At 41.9% G+C, this 20,785-nt stretch overlaps 2 protein-coding genes across 3 annotated transcripts in view; both read right to left on the bottom strand.

Annotated features, from left to right (window-relative positions):
* Window positions 1-3,876, bottom strand: part of LOC124060140 (arf-GAP with coiled-coil, ANK repeat and PH domain-containing protein 2-like) — a 47,952-nt gene extending 44,076 nt beyond the window's left edge. Inside the window, exon 1 of one of the 2 annotated variants that reach the window (XM_046390724.1) lies at window positions 3,436-3,876. In XM_046390724.1, the coding sequence (XP_046246680.1) occupies window positions 3,436-3,488 (53 nt within the window). In that variant the 5' untranslated portion in view covers window positions 3,489-3,876. The remainder of the gene's footprint in view (window positions 1-3,435) is intronic. The other variant, XM_046390725.1, reaches the window with a different exon arrangement.
* A 1,559-nt stretch (window positions 3,877-5,435) lies between these two features.
* ppp1r2 (protein phosphatase 1, regulatory (inhibitor) subunit 2) lies at window positions 5,436-20,576 on the bottom strand. The gene is made up of 6 exons (XM_046392257.1): window positions 20,182-20,576; window positions 13,954-14,061; window positions 13,513-13,596; window positions 10,773-10,882; window positions 9,087-9,260; window positions 5,436-8,281 (listed from the first exon to the last, which is right to left on the bottom strand). Exons 1-6 carry the CDS (start codon window positions 20,310-20,312, stop codon window positions 8,262-8,264), a joined length of 627 nt encoding a protein of 208 aa, XP_046248213.1. The 5' UTR covers window positions 20,313-20,576; the 3' UTR covers window positions 5,436-8,261.
* Window positions 20,577-20,785: the final 209 nt, after the last annotated feature.

The raw sequence follows: 20,785 nt of genomic DNA, 5'->3' as shown, positions 1-20,785 counted from the left end.
ACAGAGAAGCAGAAGCCTTCTAAGTCTTCTTGAGATATCTTGTTTTGTCTAACCAACAATTTAAAATTGAGAGACAAAGTTTACAAAATGTTTAAATTTGAAAAAGTGGACTTGAAAAACGTTCGTGTTTTTACTTGAAAATTTACATAATTAATTGGTTATCAAAATAGTTAAATTAGTTGACTAATCGATTAACTGAGTGTTTCACTTCTACTATAAATAACTTCGGAGAATACTCTGAGCTAATAAAAAAGCTAATAAAAAAAAAATAATAATGGTACACTTGGAAGTTTACACATATCATAATGCTGTTATTTTATATTTTCACAAACTTACTGAAATACAACTGTGTCTAACAGTACTGTTACAGCAGATTTCATTAGCTGTTAATTGCCTTAATTAATAACCATTACAAGGAAACGGCCCTCAGCTCCATTAAATCAAACTGCAACAAGCCGGGCAAGCTAACAAGCCTGCAGCTGGACTCCCAGGGGAAGCTAATCAGGGTGAATCGCATTGTGAACGCTCCTCATCAGACTCTGATTCTGTATCAGAGAAGACTACCAGTGATCTGCTGCCTCTACAGCTGCTGTCAATGACTCAGGGGAAACTGGAACCGGAGCTGGTCGACCAGTGACTTCATATCATGGCACTAGGCCAAGCTTAGAATCAGTGAAACTGATCAGGAGCAAGCCGTAATGTTATCACGACTGTGAAGAGACTGAGGACAAAGAAAAAGGTTGCAGCTGGTTATAGTAATTAACTCACTTCTGTCCAGTTTATGTCTACTAGGTATAAAAACATTGCCACCCTGGTCTTTTGGGGGTCTATTTTCTAATCTCTTAGTATTATTTTTTTCTTGTGTGCACCGTTTAGAATTCAACATTTTGCTGAACTGGATGAAAATGAAGCTAAAACAACAGTCATCATTATTGTTCTTAAACTACGCATAAAAACAACATACTGTTAACTTAACATGAAAAATACATAGCAAATTTTAGCCCTCTTTGGGACCTTGCAGGACACAGAAGGATATTAAATTATGCAAAACATTTGCTCTTATACATGTGGGGAAATAATCCTCAGTTCCCCACGGGGAATTTTCAACTCCCATACTTGAAGAGGAGCCAGGAAAGGCTGAGTCTAATGTCTATTCTCAAGTGGAAAACTAGGCTACTAGGGTTTACTGCCAAAAATACATAATTTTTGCACTAGTAGATCTCTCCTCTGGGCTGAAAGCATGGTTTATGACCAAAGACAGCTTCCCAACTAAAATGAGGATGAGAGCAGAAAAAAAAAAAAAATACATGGGGTGTGCCAAATTACCACTTGAAAACAACCCTCTCCACATTTGGGGGCTCCATATTCTCTGGCAGAAAGTTGAAAGCAAACACCAAAATGGAAACAGATGTTGAGCAAGCGAGAGCTGCCCCATACTGCTGTATATTCCATGTTTTCATCCATTCTCTCTTTCTCTCCCGCTCTGTCCTCTTCTCTGGCCAAACATAACGAGTGGGGGATGGAAAAAAATAAGAGCTCGGCCCCAACCCCTCAGGATGAACCTTTGGTAGACATGCAATCAGTAAACTTATAAGACACGACTCTCCTAAAGGACAAAGGTCACTAAAAATATAGACTGGGATATACGATTAAACAGAGACCTCGCTGCAGAGCATCACAGCAAGTGGCTTTTTATGAGACTGACAGAAACTGGAGATTGTCAACAATTTTGATATTTGGTGGGGCAAAACTCTTTTTAAAACCTTAGAGACACAAGGGAAAACACTGGTAAAAATAACAGACAGACCTGTGGTGTGACTGGTTTGGCAAAATGACGCATTTTGTGATAAGACCTGTGATACAGCAGACTGGTTTATGTACTAATACCTTATATCTTCTCAGGCTGAACAGGTGGAGCTACACTGAAGTAAAGCAAGGTCATCAAACTGCAAGAACCAATGAGAGTGACTGAATTATGATGTAACCTCTTTGTCCTAACACTTCATTTTTGCTGCAGCCTTCCTTCTAGTCACAGAAATAAATTAGCTGACTTGGCTGTTCAGTCTACAAAGTCAAGTGGAGGTTTAGCAGTTTCCACAGTTTAATAGAGATTTTGGAGCTTGCCGCTGTTGGCTTACTATTTATTTATTTCTCATATACTTCATTTGAAGACTCACAGATTCAGAAAAACAATGCATGTTTATCACAGCCTACGTCCGCTGTTTGGCTATTCCTAGCTGATAAAATGAACATCACAGACACACAGTCTGCAGTGACTCAGCACTCTCTATTCTAAGGAATCAATCAGGTGTATAGTGTTTATCAAGTGTATGATGACAGTGATGATGATGCAAAGAAGGGAAGAAAGAGTTCACAGGCTAGGTTAGCAGGTTGCTACTAGAAATGTCCACAAACGAACTGCCAAGAAATAATAAGAAATACTGAACCAATCAGACTCAAAATCCCCAAACAGTAATGACTGAGATCCTCATATCCAATGCAGACACAGGTGTATTGTCACTTGAGTGATAGCTCAAACAATGGAGATGACTGGAAAGTTTCTCTTCATTCAAACTGCAGAAGGTGATCGTAAAGGAAATACTCTGATGAAAACAAAAAACTTCCATTCTTTAGAAAACTACTTTCTAACATCTGTTTCTTGTTTTTGCAAGAGAGGATGTTGCAGCAGCAGCAAAGGGAGCGGGGGCCAAGGGAGGAAGGAGGGAGGCGCTTTCTCAAAATGCTGGAAAATGCAAAGCAACTGAAGAGGAAGTTGAGAGCAAACATCGCATTTTACACAAAATTTAGACTTGCAGACCTGAAAAGAAAAAAAATTTGGGTGTGATCATGCCAGAAGTGACACTGCAGTAGTTATGGGCCAAACAATTTATTGCCTGTCACATTTAATTCTACATGAAAATAACTATTACATACAGTCTGTCTGCAACAAGCTGACAAGAGTATTTCATTTCATTTAACTGGGAAAGTTTGGTAAGTTTCATTGTGATGTACTGCACACAAGAAAGAGTAAAGCAGTCACTCAGTCCCATGCAGCCTAGTACTGCATACTTGAAATTTTGAACAACGCCAAATGAAGGCTACTGGCACAGACTGTGACTTCTTGCATTCATTTTTAATATGTATTCCCACCTTTACATAATTTATGTTCAGAAACAGGCATTGGAATCGCTTGCTGCTGCTCATATGTGCCCACCACACTGGTCAGTGAGTTTATGTTTGTTTTCCTACCCCATCGGGCAGACTCCCCTGCTGGCCTCAGTTTTCTTGGAGACATAAATAGAAAAGTGGCAGGCAGCAAACAGCTAGCTAGTTACTACTGATTAACGTAGGTTAGCAGGCACCTAGCTGGATACTTTTCCTAGCGATTAATGAATAACTACTAACCAGAAAAAAAGCGTAGCAGTCATCACTCACCTGAATCGTGGGGAGTCCTTCAAACATTCCTCGAAATCCACAGTTATCTTCATTTTGCCGCAGTGTAGTAAAGCCGCAGACTTACGCTCTCCTTTATTAGAGACAGTAATCCAGGCTGAGTCTTTCTGGCTAATTAGCTTGTTTGCTAACGTTACTGTACCTCTGTCCGACCAGCTGGCTCCACTCTGTCACTGCTCTGCTAGCCAGCTAGCCTCAGGGGCCAGCAGCTACGATTAAAAAGTCGCGGCAATGCAACCATAAACGACTGTGTGTTGAATGTGTGATTGCCCAAAACGCTACGAAACTATTTCAGACGCAGCGGTCAGTCCTGAAAACAGAAAGTGCCGTCCGGTGGCTAGGTCATAGCAGCCAGTGGGAGAGGAGCTTTTCTTCAACGCAGATACTACAGCCTCACAGAAAGATCGTCTATACTGGGAAAAGGTGGATGACTGTCCCGTGCGCATGTTCCCCTTTTCCGTGATCCAGTTGAGGGTGAGGATTTTAATCAAAAAAATCAAAGTCCAAATAAAAAAGTCCAATATTTTCAGACTCACTATATTCACTATATTCAATTTTATATAAATGACACAGCATTATTGTTACACGTTTATGATGAGTCATCTAATGATTACTCCTCCTTTAAAAACTGTTGATGATGTTTTACTTGTTGTTTATCACATTCACTGATGATCCCTGGATGTTCTCAAGCATTAATGTTGTGCTGTCACTGCTGTAAACTCTTTTCTGAGAGTTTCTTTAGTTTATCACGTTGATTTATGTGCAAAACTGCAAACTTATGAAACAGAAACTGACCCTTTATTTGGATGAGACTCTGCTGCATGGATTTTTCCATATCACAATATATACATGGAAAAGGTATGTTTTAGCCAATATGATATGACATATGAACGCGGTATTATCACAGCTAAATTTATAGCTCTCTTACTGCTTCCATGTTTTGCAACCATGTGTAAAAAAAAAAACAAAACAATGTCCACTCTGCTCTGAGAGATTAAGCATTCGACGAAAGCGAAGAGCAAGCGAGCGCTCTGTCATTGCCTAGACGATCTTTGTGCCCGTTGACAGGCGCTTCCTGATCCATTGGAATTACCGTTGACGCTGCATGAAGAAGGAGAGTCAGGACGGCCTCGGCACGTCTCACTTCCCCGAGTCTTACACTATAGAGTTCACCAAAAGATCGTTTCTCAAGCACAAATTCTACAACTAATAAACCACCAAACCAAGCTGAATTTGTTAAACATTTTATATTTTAGCCAAGGGTGGAAAAAAAAATCTTTTTGTTGTTTTTTTGCGGCTGAACGACACGCCAAGCATTCGCTCATTCTTAGCAGTAAACCTACTTTACACCAAACATGCTGGATAATCCTTGCACGAACACGGTCTCCTGCTTTATCCTATTAGAATTACTGGAAATCCAATGGGAGTGAAAGATGTGTTGAGTAACAGCGCCCTCTGGTGGTAAATGACACTTTTAAGAAAGTCAAAATACATGTAATGTGTGGCACAGGCCTGCCAGGAGGATCTCACATTGTTTTTGTCATGCATTAGATTTTTATAAATTAAATTACTGACACTTGTTTTGCCTTATTTCTGTTTATCTCTACTTAAAGATCACAAAATATTCTATTAAGTTTTAGACTTTGTTGTCTGTTATTGTCTGTCGGTATATAAAACAACAAGCAGAGACAGAAACACATCTAACATGCAGTAGATGAAGCACCACAGGGAAGTTTATTCGCTTCTATTGTTGATAAAGTTATATTAGCGGTATTAATTTATCTGCACTGACATCAGTAACTTCTAATATTAGTTTTAAAGCAACAATAATTCCTTCAGCAAACAGTGTAACAAAGCCTTGAGTTTGTTATGATGGATTACCTTTAAAAATCTTAATTTCTAACTAACCACACCTGCATGGCTGATCCGAATTGTCTCCATGTCATTGTCCTTTAAATCAAACACCACAAAAGACACTGGGATCCTAACAACATTTGTTTAATGGTAGGAGACAAAAACAGAACAGAATACACATAAGTCTGATGGATTAAGAACATGCAAATTGCAAATACAAAAACACGTGGATCCGACATCCACATCAGTCTGAGACAGACACACAGCGCAGTCGTGGGACCGTCTGTCATCCTTTGAAAAACACAGCAAACGGGGCAGTAGTGGTTCGAAAACAAAAAGCAGTGGACATGTGAGGCAAAAGAAAAACCAATGACATGGAGAACAGTCTGTTCGTTTTACACACAAATTCATCAGAGGCACATTTGACAGGTAAATAACCACCTAACGGGGTGATCAATCAGTCGCGTTTTGGACGATTTTGTCCTTTTGTCCTAAGTGAGAAAATAAACTAATCATATCAGCTTCTCTTTACAATGCCCAAACCTGTATCTCCAGACATATTCCCGTTTCTCTACAAGAATCACGCAGCAATTGAACCGCTCAGCTGTTTTGTCTGTTTGTTTATTTATATCAATTAATTTATTTAGAAGTTGCTTTAAATATTAACATGGAGAAAACAAAAAAGGTCCAAATACTTAACCACAAGAATGAATGAAAAAACAAAACAAAACACAAAGGGAAGTTTGCAGAAGTCACACCGTTGGTCTATGAGCTTCTAGGTTTCCATAAAACTATGCTCAATACTTTCAATCACAGTGAGGAATTAAAGGGTCTGGGGGGGAAATTAAGTTTGTCACAACACAAAATGTACTCAGGGCTCCTTCATATTTTCTCTCAAGGCATCGAGTTCTTCAGTCGACTCCTACAGTGAGTGTGCACTGAGGACGGCTCCCCAGAAACTGATGGTCAACAACAATTTTAAGAGTGCAATTCCTGTCACACCAGGATCATTGTCACCCCACCCCCCTCCCAGCCCCGGCCCCATCACTTCTTTTGTCAAATGCAATGAATATTTAAAACTAAAACTTTCTTGATACTTGAAATGTACCACAGTCACAACAATTTAAAAAAAAAACAAAAAAAAAACAAAATAAAATCCTCGAAACACCTCCACCTCTTTGTGGTTCGACTCTCCCACCGCCAACATCTGCTTTAAATAAAGTCAGTAGCATCATTAAATACTCTTTCTGTGACATCCCCAAGCTGCGTCGTACAGGACACTTGAGTAGATCAGACAACGTTAAATTAAGTGTGATGAAGGGGGAAAACACAAACCAGAAGATAGTACCTTCCTGGTGAAGTTCCCACGCATTGACAGGTTAAACACACACACAAAGTCATTTAAGCGAGAGCACAGCGAGCGCTGGTTTCTTCACTGTCAGATCTACATCAGAGCCCGGTGCTGAAAGCTGTAGTTTGTTAAACACAGAACGTTGTCCTGTTCATCAGTAGCACGCACTACGCCTCAGAGGCGGGGACTTCAATACTGTCCCACTACTACAATCATAAAATCATAAAGTGTTATAAAGAGCCAATTTCTATTACCTTACTGCTGTGGTCAGGACAAACACAGGGGCCAGAAGAACGACTCCATGTTATGAAAACTGCCCTGTGATCTTCTACAAAAGAGACTCGTGCAGGAGCAGGAACTGCAAATCAGATTAAATGCTGGGTTGTTACTGGAAAAAGAAAAACATCTCTTGGTAGGCCACTCATATGCCAAATTTATCAGTGGATTCAATTTGGAGGTGGGGGGGGGGCAGCCTACAGTTTGGGTTCATGAGGTATACATGTTTTTAAAACTGCCAGGATCTGAAATGAGGTTTTATGTGTTGTTCTTGCCTGTTAAGAGAGAACGTGAATTAAGACGTCCGGGGGCAAAGTTCCAATATAACACTTACAACCAATGTTTCACTTGATCTTAAGCCAGAAAATACACAACTAGCTGCAAGAATGAGACATCACAGTATACATGTGTATGTGCTGTTGGGCGTGTGTCGAATTTGGAATTTTTTTTTTTTTTATTAATGACATTACTATTATGTCGTTACGTTGTCTTGTACTATTATACTAAGATATAATAAGCTCCTGCATCATCATGACCACATAAACAGCTTACCTGAATTACCAGGTAAAGCCAAAGGGACAAAAACAAAAAGACAACAACCCGACCGGTCATCACGGTGTCCGACCTTTATCACAAAAAGTACTTAAAGGAGAAGAGGAAAATGCGACAGAGCGGTGGATCACAAAGCGAAACAAAAATAAAAAAGCCGTCTGAAGTGCACAGACTATAAGCGCCGTCGTCATGTCTCAGATATGCCTTTAGTGAGGCTGTGGGGTTTCCCCTGGCTCCCACCAGGACTGACGTGCTGGCTCTGTGGTCTGGGGACTGTGCAGCAGCCAGATGAGAGTCCTGGTTATCCAGCAGTTTGTTGTTGTTGTTGTTTTTTCTTTTTTTGTTTTTATAAAAAAAAAAAAGGCCTTGATCCTCCTTTTCCAGGGTCAGAATCATATATTATCTTCAGTGCGACACCAGTTCAGAGGAGGTGGGAGGAGGAAATTCTTGGCAACAGGAGAGGGAGGAGGGAGGAGGGAGGAGGAGGAGAAGAAAGGGGGAGGGAGCAACAGTCTTCGCTTGTGTCTACTGATGCTGGGAGTTAAAAACCGGCGTGTTTGAAGGTTATACTGCACAGCTCTAAGGAACAGTAGAGACAGACAGGTGACCGGGAGGTTATTGGCTGTCGAAGGTGATTATGTGGGTGGTGAAGCGGGTGTCTGCTGTATGGCCACAGCGCAGTGGCATCGTCCGTCTGGAAACACAGAGTGCAGCGGCATTGTCTTTCTGGATGTCGAGCCGACACACGGGGCTGAAGCCGGGAGAGACGCCTCATCTACGAGTCCAGAGAATCAGCTGGAGAGCCAACAGGAGACAAACAGGCACACAGATGTAAAAAGTACAGAAAGTTGGACGGAGCTAGAATATATATATATATATATCCAAATTTCTTTTCTTTGTACTTTGTTCCCCAGAATAACTAAACTGAACAGATTCATGATTAATCATCTTATCCTTAAAATAAATAAATAAATAAATAAAAGTCAACATCTACTTTCATCTCTCCACTACTTTTAGTCTGCAGTAAGAAAGTTTGTTTTTGCCCTCAAGTGAAATACACTCGTGTGTTTTATTGCCCAGACAAAATCTTTTTACTTTCTCTTCCCCCGTTTTACCACCTCAATGTTACATAACGTTGAGGTAAAGAGAAACTGTGTAAAGAGAAATCTTGAATCCCGGCAAAGAACAAACAAGCGCGCATCGTCATCATCGTAAGCCAGTCTTAAAGAAGCCAATCTTAATCTTTCTTCTTTTTTTTTTTTTTGCTATGAAAAACTTGCAGGCCTAAAGACAGGATCGCTACATTGGCCAAAAAAGCCCAATCCCTTAACTCATCGCGCCCATGTACACAGTGGGTTTTAATAAGGCTTCATTTAAGACCTCAGGGGCAGCACAAACAAACAGCAGCCAACCGTTCAGTCTAGTGACACCCAAACTGACAGCATGCATCAGTGCGCAAAGCAATTAACTTCTGAACCTCTTCACTTCACCCACGTAGTCCGAGGAGCACCACACCATCGCACGTCTTTCCACATACTGAAAAACTACTGCGCTGGAAACCATCCGAATTATCGCAGGAAAGCGGTCTCCCTCTGCTTACCTTCCTGTGGCGGGTCGACGTTTATCTCCTCCGTCTCTTCTGTGTCGTCCCTCATCTCTTCGTCGGCATCTTCGTCGTCTTCAAGCTCGCTGGCAATGAGCTGGCGTGCCAGCTTGATGTTCATGCCTTCATTGTAGTGCATCTTCCTCATCATCTGAAAATGCTTCTTTTTGGCTGCAGGGGAAGACACATTTGGGTGGTTCTTTATGTGGTCGGCAGTACGACTACTGATGTGATCATACATGCTGAGCATTCGCACATGGAAGTTGCTTAGTAAATACACTACACAGACAAAAGTATTGGGACAGCTGACCATTACACGGCATTCTAAACTTGTAGATATTAAGATGGACATTCTAAATTCATAAACATTCAATTTCTTCCACTCCAAACTCATCCAATCATGTCTTTATGAACCTTGATTTGTGCACCTGGACACAGCTGGAATAGAGAAGGGCCTCCCCCAAACTGTTGCCACAAAGTTGGAAGCATAGCATTGTTCAAAATGTCTTGGTATGCTGAAGCATTAAGATTTCCCTTCACTGTCCAAATACTTATCTGGCTATACTGTGGTGGTTAAAGAAAAAAAAAAAGGAGGGTTTGACACAGACTTTGTGGGAGGCTAATACAGGTCATATTTAGGCTCTGTGTCCATAAGCATGAGTGATGGCTCACATGTGACAGGTAGGATTTTAATGTGCACACATCTGTGACAGGTGGAGATGCAGAACAATTTTATCCAGGCACTGCAGTGCAGCTCTTTAGGCAGAAGCCCAACATGTAGACAGACCTGAGTCGACCCATACAGCCGTTTGATTTCATCAGTGCTCGTCTGGGAGTAGTTGCACTACGCATATCTTCTCATAGAACAACATACATGAGAAAATATTTCTCTTTAACCTGAATCAGCATGTCTCCATCTGCAGCAAACTGATGCTAAAACTTCCCATCAGGTGGCACAAGTGTGCACTTTTAGAGCTGGTGTGTCAAAAACTGCTGAGGCCACGGTTCTCCAGCTGCATTATAATCGATCAGGTTTGCAGTTTCCAGACTGATCTCTTGCTTTTACCTGCTGCGTAGTTCAGATATAAATATGGAACAACGGGCAAGAATGAAAACTTTGCAGGCAAAATCTATCCTGTCATGAATATACTGCTGTGTGTGTGTGTGTGTGTGTGTATGTGTGTATGTGTGTGCGCTAAGCAGCTCAACTGACATCTCTGTATCTGAGAGTGAGAGGTATGAGAGTGCAGACAGAAGGGCAAGGTCAGTAAACGGTCAAACACATACTGACCTGGTGTGTGTGTGTGTGTGTGTGTGTGTGTGTGTGTGTGTGTCACAGAAAGGTCAACAGTACACTCGAGCCTTTTCCCAAACCGATCCCTCTCCACCAGCACCTCCACTGTCACTCTGCATTCAGCCTCCTTCACAGCTGCAGAGGACGCTTTGCATTAAGGTGGAGGATATAAATAAACAGGTGAACAGTGGGATGCACTCGCCACCATCAGCAACAAACCGCCGTTACCATGGAGAATGAGATGCACCTTTCTCATTCAGCTCTTGAGTTATGACTGTGCTGCTTAATGCTGAAATAGTAACATGATATCATCATGATATCAGGGTAATATTGCCTTGAAACTGGCGAGCGTGTAATCAAATAAAAAGGAAAAGAATGCCCCCGTTTACCTTGTTCTTCAGGACTCAGCTCCTCTTCCTCCTCCTCGCTACTCTCTTCTTCCTCTTCTTCTTCTTCTTCCTTCATGAAGCGAGGCTCGGCGCCCTCCGCTGCCGCCAGCCTGGAAAGAAAATGAAAACAAATTTATGTTAAATCGTCTCTTTAGGGTATTTACATTGCCATTTATTTGCCTTTCCTGTGTGGTGTTTCAACCATATTAAAGACCAAATAAAAACAGGTGACCCTCCTAAAGTCACTGTGCAGAGACTTGTGAAGAGGCTTTGTATCGAGAGAAACATAGATGGGAAGAACACAGATGGAGAGACATTAGGCGAGGCGTGAGGGGGAGGCGAGAGTACGCACAGTGAGAGTGAACTTGTGTGTGTATGAGTACTCACGCATGAGACAAAAATAACAAGAGCTACTATCCCCATCTCACACACTCTCAAAGAGCTTTACCGGCAGAGGACAACATGAATAATGGTTTACGGTTCAACGGATGGTACTGAATCGGTGTAACTGCCCCAGGGAAGCTAAGCATTTACTGTACTCACCACCACCAAGCAGGCCTGACTCAACCATGAAGAAGACATTCAATTTCCCCACAGTTTGCAAAAAAAATAAAAATGCATCGATAATGGCAGCAGGTTTGCGAAGCGGATGGGAAATTAAAGACAGAGATGTGAAGGAAGAGAGAAGGTGTAGGTGGTGTAGGCAACTGGAGACGGGGGAAGTAAATTTAAGAAAAGCATAGCGGGATAAGTGATGGGTGCGAGAAGAGACAGAACGCATGTTGGAGGAGAGCGGAAAAGAGCAGCTGTGGTAGTGTCCAGAGGGTTTAGCATAAAACAATGGAAAGCACTCGGCGTGGAAGTAAACAAAGGGGAGCTAATTGACTTGCAAGCCTGGAGCTAATCACTACGCTCTCTGTGGCGCACACGCTCAAACTAACTCATCCCGTCCCCGCATCAATGCACTTATGTAAGCACGATGGCCCACAGCAAATACACTCAAGCTCCCATTTCCGTCCAGCAGCTTTGAGTGGCAGATATACATTCCTTAATACAGAAAGACTTTTAAGGGTCAGGTTGCAACCAACCCCCCCCCGACAAAAAAAAAAGACATTGCAGGGGTTGGGCTTCCTGCCCTCTAGTTGTTTTTGTCTGTCGAGGAGTTCTTTTTTGGATGAAAATACATGACATGAAAATCACACTCAAAATCAAAATGCTTGGTGGGTCTGAGGCATTAATGCCAAAACCTTCCAGTTACTGATGGATTAACAGTCTACGCAAACATATAAAACTAATATTGCTTTTCAAAAGATGACAACATCTTGGCAATGGCACATGTATTCTGAGATTATTCTGTCTTCCTTCTGCTTTTACTGTGTTGTGGGTGATCCTTTGCATTCTCCACAGGTGGGTATAAAGCCACGACCCAAAAATGAAAGCTTTAGATCATTTTTTCTTCTTTCCAGTATCCTCAGGACACAGCAAATGTCAGTATTAAAATAAATCTAATCAAAGTAGAAGTAGCACAGGGTCAAGTGTGTTCTCAGTCAGCTTTTGGCTAACTGTCTCACTGTCATGCTCTGTCTCACAAACTGCATCACGCAAAACTGCTATTTCTATAAGGCTGTTCAGCAGCATGTACCAACAGACAATGTGATTTAGAAATATAAGTTGTTGTTTTTTTCCTTTATCCCTGGAATTCAAGGCTAATGGGAAACACCCATAAAACCATTGTTCATTGATCAGCAGCTTCTGTGGTCGAGGGTGACAAATGCAGGAAACGTTTCCACCAAAACAAAGAAATTCTGTCACATGATGTTTAGCCAACACACAATGTAGTGCTAACCTTCACACAATAACATGGGGTTTGATCATGTGTGTTTGATCTATAACTCATCTTACAGGTGCTTTTATACTGTGAGCACACAGTATGTTCTACCAATGATACTTCCCTTATGTTGCTGGGACTTGCACTTTGTCCCCATAAGTTACAGCGTGACTGTAAAGAGATTTTTGTCCCCACAACTACAGGAATACGCATCGACACACACAAACACAGGTTACTGCAAAGGTACAGAAGACTCTGACATTTAAGGTGGTAGGATCTAAAATGATCGGTTTTAGTTTAACTGTTGACTTTTGAGTACTTTTTAAACCACTGACTGAACAGAGCTGCAGTGAAACACACTCTCGTCTGCTCAGTTTGCAGTCTATGGACATGCCGGATTAAGATTCAGTTTTGAGTATACTGCTGACCTTTTCTCTCATCTCTACTCTCTTTCACTGGAAAAAGGAGGAGTCTGTCAGGGTGCGTTTGGTAAACCTAACCAATACACTGTTTCACGTTCTTCCACTGTGTGTGCACAACAATGGTATTACAACTTCATTGGCACGGTGCACTTTAAACTTTTAAATGCTGCAACACAGCAGTCACTGAGTGTTTTAAAGACAACAGAGACTGTACAGCAAACTCACTCTTATCAGGTATTGTTACAACACATGCTTGTTAGAGGACAGGGACATTGGTCAGTGTGTTTAAGTGTTATGTGGCCCACACTGGAGAGTGAGCACATATAAATGGCACTCGCTACACCAGCAACTCCAAAAATAAATAAATAATAAATGGTAAATGGCAGAGCTATTATAGCGGCCAACCTAATCATCCCTCCTGTCTTCGCTTACTTTCTCCCCTCTCTCCCCCTCCTGAACTTGGTTCCCTCAATTCCCATGCAATTCTTACTTTGATGCCAGGTCATCAGCTGGGAGTCCACCGTGGCTGTCCGAGTCACTCAGCGCACCCTCATCTTCTTCATCCCCGACCATCCTGAAAGATGGAAATTAGGTGAGTGTAGATAAGCAGAAAATGAGGTGAGGGAGGGAGGGATGGAGGAGTGAGGGGGAAAAGGAGATACAGACACAAACAGAGACAGACGCAACACAGACAAGTTGAGGAGGGAGAGGCAGGAAAGAGGAAAGGTCTGTGGGTGACCTTCCCCGCAGCACAGACATATTGGATTACAAACTTGCTGAAAAACATCTCCGTAATGCTGACACACACGCCAGCTCACTTCTTCTACACTGGCACTGGTTAGAGCTCTAAACTGGGGTAGACAGAGGGATCGCTTGCTAATAATTTCAAATGTAACATTAAAAATAAAATATTTTTCCAGACGCCTCTAACCTGTTGTAAGGTGTGCTGGGTTCATCTATCTTCATCAGTCCATAGTCTTTGTCAGCTGGATGGTATGTAGCCAGGATGTTCATCTCATCCCATTTTTGGGATTTCTTCCTGTAAAAGGATCAAAGAAGAAAACGGTGAGAAGTAAATGACGGACACTCCACTTGGACCATTGCACATCCATCCGTTCCATCCCACAGATCGCTCCAGGGAGGAGAGTGGCCAGAATTAATCTAGGACCGAACGTGCCCCAGTTTTCACTCAGACTGCATATTTTGGGAACACACAGGCAAAGAGGCCCATAAATGTCATCTGCCCCGATTTGGTATGTGACGACTTTAAGAAAGTGACAGAGCTATTTTGCTTTTCTGTCAAGGTAATCCATCACAGATGTGAATAAAGGTCTGAGTGAGCGTCGAGGCTGATAAGCAGTGAGTGGATGAGGTCTTAAGTCAAACAACACTCATTTGATGCAACTGTTTCTTTTTTTTTTCTAGAGTTGATTTTTCTTTTTTTTCTGTACCACCTTCCTGAAACGCACCTGTTCCTACTCACTCAAACGGTTCCATTCTCATCTGGGGAATAAGGCTGTCGCCTCTGCGTGCTCCATCGAGGCTTTTTGCACAAAATTACTGTAATCCTTGCTGCCCTTTCAAATCCCTAGGGGATATTAGCAGCAACAAAGTGTAAATCTGCACCAAATGAGAAATTTTTCTCAACAGGATGAGGACAGAACACCTGCCATTATAGTTCCTGAGAGAGGAGGTGGTACGGTGGTTTCACATCTTTTTATAGCTTTGTTCTGTTACCTCACTGTCCATTTTTCATTTGGATTTTCTTTACTCTTTTCAGCCTAAGCCTATGCAATTTTCATTGTCTCGTTAGCACAATACCCATAAAATAACTGTTATTTCTGAACCAACTGACCTGAAACCTAAAGCTATAAATCCAGGTGCTTCTGGGAATTATTCTGTTTGGTTTAAACCACCTCTGCTCTCCTTAGCCTCTCCTGCCAAGCTACTTTACAGCAGTCCAGACCTTGCTGACGGAACAAAAGGTTGGGTATCATGGGAGACAGATAGGCAGGGGGTGGGAAATGGGAAAGAGCTGCTAAATCCACTGTCTGCTGCTACAGAGCTCCCCTACACCCCTCACTCAAAACAGACCTGAGCCATGCTGACTTCACAAATACATCACATCATTCACTTCGTCCTCACAGCACTAAAAAGAGGGGGATTTCTCCTGAGGTCCCGTGACAAGCTGCAAATCAGAGGAAGTATAAGAAATCAATTTTTATATTCTTTCCTGTTATGTTGCAGTAAACTGCACCTTCATCAATTTTAAAGTGGTGAGACTGTTTTAGACATGTTGATTTAACTGTATGCTCATTTTGGAGGTGGCAGTTTGTGATGCTGTTGAACCGCATTGCACTATACTGACAAGTGTCTCTATTACTTTGTCCACCCTGAATGACCGCTGGGAAAATAGCAGAAAGATATCTGTGTGACAAACACTGGGGAAAAAGGCAACTGATGCACTGCACATGAAACATTTGTACTCCATAAGAGAACAGGCAGATTTCCACAACATTAAATGGGACACGATCTGCACGCCCACTGAGGCATTGTGAGTTTGTGTTGTTTAAATAAAAATAACTTCAAAAAAGTTTTGGTCAAGACTCTGTGACACTGTGAGGACATGAACGAGATCAAGACAGCAAGACGGATTTTATGAGGAAAGTCCTAATATAATATGATTGTAATAACTTAATATAACCTAATATTAATATCAATATTGGGGCTTTGTTCAAGGATGACAATTTCCATAAGACAAGAAAAAAATACTCTCTCTGGCAGAGGCAACAACAAAGCCCTAAGGCTTAAATCAAAAAACAACGAGCTCAGAGCTGAGAAACACTGAAACAAAACTACTACTCTGAGTTAACATCTGGGGGAGTGTGTAGGATGATGTGTTAGATGTCACTAAGTCTGTAGTGCTTCTAGAGCGTGTTTGGTTACGCAACACATCCCAGGAGCACCAAACCAAGATCTATTTCCTACAAACTGCTGTTGCATTTACATCCTGTTTACTCACTCATTCATCAAAAACAAAAACAAAAAAAACCCAAAAAAACAACTACAATTAAATACAGGTCACCTGCCTCTGCGATACACACAAATGGACAGCACCGACCACCAGCACCCACTAAATATGGAGCTGTATCTCTTATGGGATGATGAGTATCTCTCGAGGGAGGGAAACAGCTGGCCACATAACGCTTCAGGAAAACTCATTAAATAGAGTGAGTCACCGTTGAGAGCTGAGCTGTGCTATCAGGTAGCGTAATCAGAGGGCAGTGGGGAAAGGTCCAGACCGGCGCTCTCCACCACTGACAGGAACCCACCGGGAGTAACAGCAGCAGACCCTTGTTTCACAACGGAGACAGTAGTTGGGCTGAAATAGATAAAATGTATTGCTTCCACATACTGTTTTTCATGTTCATAGCGGCAGGGAAGAGGATACGTGCCAGTCATGGAGGGGGGGGGGGGCATCCCAACCAATTTTAACGGTCTTTGAAAGGTTCCCATTTTACAGCGAATTTCTGCCTTTTTCTGTTGGCTCACACTACACATGAGTGCAAATGGCTGCTCCTATGGCCCCTTCCTCAGGCACCACTAAGCATGATAAAAGATTACACAAAGTCTGATGGATAGCCAACTAGATTTAGGACTAAAGCAGTTTCTTAAGCCTTCCTCGTCATCTGTCCAGAATTAAGAGAAAAAGTGCATCAGAGGAGAAGCAGAACGATGAATTCGCCGACCACATCAGCAGTCATGGTAAGGTTGTGATGGACGGGTCATGTCCTCCACAAAACATGAAAGATTTTCGCTGCAGCCACACCAATTTATGATTTCAAAGGTCAAATGTTTGTGATGTTTGATAGGAAATCCTAACAAGACAGATAATGGGTTATGTTCACTCAGGTTTGCTGCCTTGTCTTAAAGCAGTTAGTACTCTTTATCATTGCAGGCCAGATGTTTACAGACATCTGGCGATTCTGACTTCATCAGTTCCAGACATTTCTGAACAACAAAGAAACTATATTCATTTTCTGTGCACACAGCTGACCTCGCCTGACCTGCACACCGGAGGATAAAATGTCCGAGCCGTTTGTGTGGTGTTTTTCTGTCAGTATTATGGAAAGTCAGATTCACTGCCCGCCAGTCAAAACTGTCCATCACGCAATCAGGATGAGTCTTGCAAAGAGAGTGTAGGAGAGATTCAGTTTCATGGAAGCATCCATGAATTATGTAAGACTGTGTGTGAGGCTCGCACATCACCATTAACTTGATAACAGTGAATGACTGAGGGATAACAAAAGTGACAGTCTAAAAAGTGGCCAAGGCCTTCCATGCCATACAGTGCCAAAAGGAAATGAAAGTGAGCTGCAGGTGATATGAAAAAGGCATCAAAAGGGCCATACTCTAATGACAGTAAGCAATAGCAACCACTGAGGGTGATGTCATCGAGGTCTTCCTACAAATCTAAGTAAGCAAAGCAGGGCTGTTTAAACATGGACAGGTGGTGGAGGTAGGTATTTGTGAGACTACCTCAGGATATCCTCTGGATACTGCAGAAAGAGCTGTTAACATAGCGCGATTATGTTTTGCACAAATGAAGAGAGTTAAGAAGGAAAATATTTTTGGGCTGCGGTCAAGCTTTTTGTGAACACTACTGTTGTGAATAATGGCAGACGTAAAGCTTACCAATACTTTGATGGTGCTCGAGAAGTTAAGACTTGATAGGTTATATTTCAGAAGTTTAGCATACAGAATAGGGGATGACATCATACAAGTAAGTCGAAAAAAGTGCTGTTTTTGTTATTGGGTTTATGGAAGCAATCACAAAAATTACATGTACTGAAGAGATAAAAAAATGTTTCAAAAAAATATATGAGCAAATAAAAATCGATGCTGGAGTATGTGCAGACATGTAAGCACATGCACTCAGTAGGTGTACAGACTGATGAGTGTGTGTTTGCTTGAGACTCAAAGCTGACAATAACAATGCAACTACAGCAAGGTCAGCCCTGATTCTTCTCTGTGGATTTGGGGCTTGGCTGCACACAGGATCCTTCCAGAAACCTCTTTTCTTTTTTTTTTTCCTTGACTTCCTCATCACTCAAAGAGAGACTATTTTTGTGTTGACACAGAAAAGCTTGGTTCACTGCTGGGAATGGAATTCACTAATAACTACTATCCTTCTATGGCCTAATTTCTCACACTGTAGCTCAGAGCGGACTAGGGCTAATAACTAGACCTGCCGGCACTGGGAGAAGCAGGAGGCACATAAATCACACTCAACGTTCATCTTTACTTAACTTCCTGGTTACCTTGCATAATAATTGGTAGGACATATAGAGAATAACCATGCGGCTGACATATTTTGACAGGATATAATGTAATTACCATGCGCCATATAATGGTTGTTGATGAATCATCGACTCCTAATGTGTATTAGATCTGATTTTAAAAAGGGATTCAAATATCTGCACACAGATTCAACTGATGATACTGCTAAGCACAACTTGAATCTCCAGGTAGCACCAAAGATATAATAATATAGAGATGATCACATAAATATGTTTTAAGCCCTGTTTGTTGGAAGCATGTGTCAAGGAATGCTTTCATTTGTAGAGGTTTCCACATTGTATTTTTAAAGCAGACTGGCAGATGGGCTTTGCAGTGAGGTACACCAAAGTAGCTTTTAAATACAGTTTATATTCAATTCTATTATAACGCCAGCTAAATTCTGACTATGCTGGCAGTAAGGGGACCTAATTCAACAGCGCTCAGGAAACTCTGCATGCAGATTCCTTCGGGGCAGGGAGTGAAGCCACCAAAAAGGGGCTGGTGACCTGGGGCACTATGTGTCACTGCCACAGAGAAAGTGTCAGTGATATCAGTGTATAGGAGAAGGCAGGGTTCCATGGACAGAAACCAACTTCCAGCTCTTGTCAACCAAACCTTGAGGTCAAGCACCTATTAGACAACACCCGGTTTAGCAGTCCTGACACTGCTCTTGGCCTCAATATTGCCATCCAATAGGCATGATATTTTAGTCAGGCGTCCTCTACCGCGGATGGATGAATGAGTCAAACTATCATAGGGCTCAATATTAGGATGGAAGTCAGGTGGTGCAATGTGAGATGTCCTCACATCTGAAGATATGAACGACAATGGGGAATATTCATCAGCAGTCTTATGAGATGGCTGCAGAAAAACTAAAGCAGAGACTGGTCCAAGACTATCGATCAGGACAGTCTTATTTTGACACAGTCTGGAGCTTCAGCACCAGCACAGGCTTCTGTCACACCTGTCAGTGGCAGATGTAAAGTCAAGTGTTTGTTCTCTGAGATGTAACTCTGAGAACAAACACTTTTTCATGTGCATCTATGAGTGTTTGAACGTGTAATTCACTGACTGAGGAGAATCTTGAATTTCCCTCGGCATCAATAAAGTATCTATTTATCTATCTAACTAAACGGTAAAACACAATGACGTTAATGTACTACATAACTTCGGGCGTTAAATAATTTACTGAAATAGGTATTTCAAAATTTACCGACATATTGGAAGGTAAGTTATAGCACCAAACTAAGTCAACATTAGGTTATGCGAGGAACTTAGTAAAACTTAATTACTACGCGCATTAGAGCGCGACCTGCCCTTATGTTGGTATTCATTTATCCTATTATGGTCATCGTTTGGTTTCTTGTTATCACTGTTGAAAATAATTCTTACCCACATTTTTTAAAACTTATCACTAAATCAAATTAAACGAATCGATGGTAAGATTTTTTTGTGGTTTTGCCTCAAGTTGACAATGCGGAGTTTTGTTAATGACATTAAGATAACTCCCGTGAACTCTGACATTACTGGCTAGCGAACAAGCTAACCTGACAATATGCTTGTAGGGGTAAGTGCTAGCTCTTGGTTACACATATGATCAAGACTCCATCTGGGAGCAGAAACGATGTCACAGTCACAAGAAACGAGCAAAAGTTTTCACATACACAACGCATGCTATTGACCAGCCCTAAGAACCAAAGGAATGACTTTTACGTTACAGTTACCCTGAACGGGAAGTAACATTAGAGTGGCTAACAAGTGTTTAGCTAGCTAACGTTACCTGGCTACCAGTGTCACGACAGCGAAAAGGAAAACTTACTGTTGGTCATCCTCCGAGAGTCCGGGGGCTTGTTCAGAAATCTCTGCCTGTACGTCGTCGGGCAGCGATTTGACATTTGTCCCGCTGTTCTTGTTTTTCAGGATGCCTTTTATCGGCCGGGGAGCTGCCATTCCCACACGCTGACTGTCAGACAGTCTGGCTGGTCTGGCTGTCTCAACTATGTGTATTCAACTGATTTTCTGATAACGCTTCTGTGATTTCTGTGTCTCAGTTAACAAAGACAGGTTGGGTTTTAAACATGCTCGCTGTCATAACGCAGTGCAATTCCGTAAACTCGGGATAAACCTAGGAAGGGTCCTACGTCCATTGACGGCTGTGCATGTCTGCTCTCCGGTTGTTCACGAACTGGCGGGGCAACAGCACTAACAGCGGGTCGGCTAGGCTCATAACATCGCGAGATTTTTAAACATGAGGCTACACGGTCCTATGGGAATTACAAATGCTGCATTGTCTGTGCTCGGAAATTTCCAAGTTCCATTCGTCTTAGGCATTGTTGACTGCAACAATAGTATGGCGTATGTTGTTGTCTTTTAGAAATTAAGGCGAATACAGGAATGAATCATAAGAAGAGTATGAGGCACAA

The sequence above is a fragment of the Scatophagus argus genome, chromosome 6, assembly GCF_020382885.2.
Source record: "Scatophagus argus isolate fScaArg1 chromosome 6, fScaArg1.pri, whole genome shotgun sequence".
NCBI classification, from domain to species: Eukaryota; Metazoa; Chordata; class Actinopteri; family Scatophagidae; genus Scatophagus; species Scatophagus argus.
Note: the sequence above shows the minus strand (reverse complement) of the source record. Positions and strands in the feature narration are given on the sequence as shown.

Excerpts from the sequence above, each read along its gene's own strand:
- ppp1r2 (XM_046392257.1), bottom strand. The coding sequence starts at position 20,312 with ATGGCAGCTCCCCGGCCGATAAAAGGCATCCTGAAAAACAAGAACAGC. Across the intron at positions 13,597-13,953 it reads CCCAGCACACCTTACAACAG|GATGGTCGGGGATGAAGAAG; the intron begins GTTAGAGGCGTC and ends TCCATCTTTCAG. Across the intron at positions 8,282-9,086 it reads CGTCGACCCGCCACAGGAAG|CTGATTCTCTGGACTCGTAG; the intron begins GTAAGCAGAGGG and ends TTGGCTCTCCAG.